This window comes from Nicotiana sylvestris, chromosome 5, assembly GCF_000393655.2.
Source record: "Nicotiana sylvestris chromosome 5, ASM39365v2, whole genome shotgun sequence".
NCBI classification, from domain to species: Eukaryota; Viridiplantae; Streptophyta; class Magnoliopsida; order Solanales; family Solanaceae; genus Nicotiana; species Nicotiana sylvestris.
The window spans coordinates 35657458-35660456 of record NC_091061.1 but is presented as its reverse complement, the minus strand read 5'-3'; the positions used below and the strand labels follow the sequence as shown (position 1 = coordinate 35660456).

The window sequence follows — 2999 nt, the reverse complement described above, 5'->3', positions numbered from 1 at the left end:
TTCCATACCAAGGCTATACCATGGGACTATATAGCTGAGGCAAGGAGGAAGGGCAAGGTTAGGTTCGAGGAAACTGTTGCCGCACAGGGTATGACGAGGAGCGATAGGGTCTATAGCCCAGAATACCTAGCTGAGTCAAGCAAATAGGCCTCCAATCGGTCGCCCATCATTGAGACAGGTCCAGACGACCTTTGGAGAATGATACAAGCAAAGGAATACTCAGTCATTGATCAGTTGAACAAAACACCGGCGCAAATCTTCATACTTGCTTTGCTACAAAATTTTGAGGCACACAAGAATGCCTTGATAAAGGTGCTAAGTGAGGCATATGTACCAGGCAACATCACCGGAGGAGAAATGGTAAACATGGTAGGGCAGGTATTGGAAAGTCACAAGATCACTTTTCATGAAGATGAGCTACCACCAGAAGGTTTGAGTCACAACAAGGAGTTACACATCACCGTACAATGTGAAGATTATTTTATAACCAGAATTCTGATTGATGGAGGGTCCAGCCTCAACATTAGTCCATTGGTAACACTCGGTACATTGAGAAAGGGGCTGCACGAGATAAAGGACGGAGCCATCAACGTGAAAGATTTCAACGGTTCCCAAAGGTCCATCATTGGGGAAATTAGTTTGTGCTTGCAAATGGGGCCTACTTGGTTCGATGTTTATTTTCAAGTGATAGACGTGCCGACATCTTACAACATGCTATTTGGACGGCCGTGGATTCATGCCGCTGGGGCCGTAGTGTCAACACTACATCAGGCAGTGAAGTTTGAATGGAATCACCAAGAGATGATCATTCACGGTGACAGTAGAAATCCCATATAGAGTCGCCAGACCATCCCAGCAATCGGAGGCAGAAGAAAGATAAGCAAGGAGACCTATCACCATATCGAGCGAGTCAACACCGTCGATAAGGACAAATGGTAGGACAATAAAATTGAAAGCATATTGAACTGGAGCGGATATGAACCTAGCAAGGGACTTGGCAAGAACCTCCAAGGAATCGCCAAGCCTATCAGACTGATGAAATATGGCACCACTTTCGGTCTGGGATACAAATATACCTGGGAAGAATTCAACAACTGGTCGCCACCATGGCGCGGTCCATACTACCCACTGGAGCAGCCAATACCACATTTGGAGCAGACTTTCCAGTCGGCCGATGTTATCTACGGGTCGGAAGAGGAGGAAGCACTGGCAGCAGTGAGAAACTAGTTCCTAAAAGACGATGACATGGATTGTTGTGTCATTTTTTAGGAGGAGGGGGAGGAAGGCCCTTCCATACAGCCTGTAAGCCGAGGAGCATGCCTCAACAATTGGACCATCAGAACCACCAGAGCCCGGAAAGCCTCGGGGTAGCAAGGCTAAACAAAGCATCATGCACTATCTTTTATTTTTAATAGTTGATTTTCCTTTCGCATTTTGAATTTTCGCAATAAGATCTTCCAATGTTCAAAATAGTTATGAAATTTATCAAAGCATTTTGGTTTCCTTACAAATCTTACTCTTATTATATTCTCTCATTACTTTATTTATACAGCATTACTATTGCCTATTTGATGAACCAATGGCTGTGACATGCAACGAGGCAACACAACAAACTGACATAGATTCAGAGGAAGATGACATACCAGAAGAGATAGTTAAAGAAGACGAGACCGAGATTGTTAACCTGTGAGATGTAGAGAAATTCAAAGAAATGAGAATCAGTGTCCACTTATCGCCATTAGAAAAGAAGGAATACACAGAATTTCTAAGGGAATATGAAGACATATTCGCTTGGTCGTATGAAGACATAACTGGCTTGAGCACATCTATTGTGGCCCACAAACTACCAACTGATTTGACATGTCCACTAGTAAAGCAGAAGCTCAGAAAGTTCAAGCCTGATATAAGTCTGAAGATCAAAGAATAAGTCCCTAAGAAGGTCAAAGCTAAGGTTCTCAGGGTAGTAGACTATCCAACATGGTTAGCCAATATTGTGCCGGTGCCAAAGAAGGATGGGAAGGTTAGAGTCTGTGTCGACTACTGGGATCTCAATTGGGCCAGTCCAAAGGATGACTTCCCTTTGCCGAACATACACATCCTGATCGACAATTGCGCTAAGCATGAGTTGCAATCATTTGTAGATTTTTTCGCTGGATATCATCAGATCTGGATGGACGAAGAAGATGCTGAGAAAACAAATTTCATTGCGCCGTAGGGGATGTACTGCTACAAGATGATACCATTCGGGTTGAAGAATGCAGGGGCCACCTACATGAGGGCCATGACTACTATTTTCCATGATATGATACACAAGGAGATTGAGGTGTATGTAGATGATGTCATCATAAAGTCCAAGAAAGCCACTGATCACATGGAAGATTTGAGGAAGTTTTTCAACAAACAGAGAAGGTACAACCTGAAACTGAATCCCGCAAAATGTGCATTTGGGGTTCCTGCTGGAAAACTACTTGGGTTCATTGTGAGTCACCGAGGGATAGAACTGGATCCATCAAAGGTCAAAGCTATTCAAGAACTGTCACTGCCAAAGAACAAGAAGGATGTAATGATCTTCTTGGGGAGACTCAACTACATCAGCCAGTTCACAGCACAATCTACTATCATCTGTGAGCCAATCTTTAAGATGTTGAAAAAAGACGCCGCTACCGAATGAACTAATGACTGCCAAAAGGCCTTCGATAGAATCAAGGAGTACCTATCAACACCACCAGTTTTGGTCCCGCCCGAGCTAGGTAGACCTCTATTACTCTACCTCACAGTATTGGATGGAGCATTCAGTTGTGTTCTGGGGCAACATGATGAAACGGGGAGGAAGGAGCAATCCATTTATTACCTCAATAAGATGTTCACCTGGTATGAGGCCCGGTATTCTCTATTAGAGCGCACCTGTTGTGCTTTAACTTGGGTAGCATAGAAGTTGAGGCACTACTTCTATGCCTATACTATATATCTCATATCAAGGATGGATCCTTTAAAGTATA

The 2999-nt window shown here is 43.6% G+C and overlaps 1 protein-coding gene across 1 annotated transcript; it reads left to right on the top strand.

The window, feature by feature from the left end:
• Positions 1–366: 366 nt before the first annotated feature.
• On the top strand, positions 367–837 carry LOC138868506 (uncharacterized). The gene has a single exon (XM_070146061.1). The coding sequence runs from the start codon at positions 367–369 to the stop codon at positions 835–837; it is 471 nt and encodes a 156-aa protein (XP_070002162.1).
• The last annotated feature ends 2162 nt before the right edge of the window (positions 838–2999 follow it).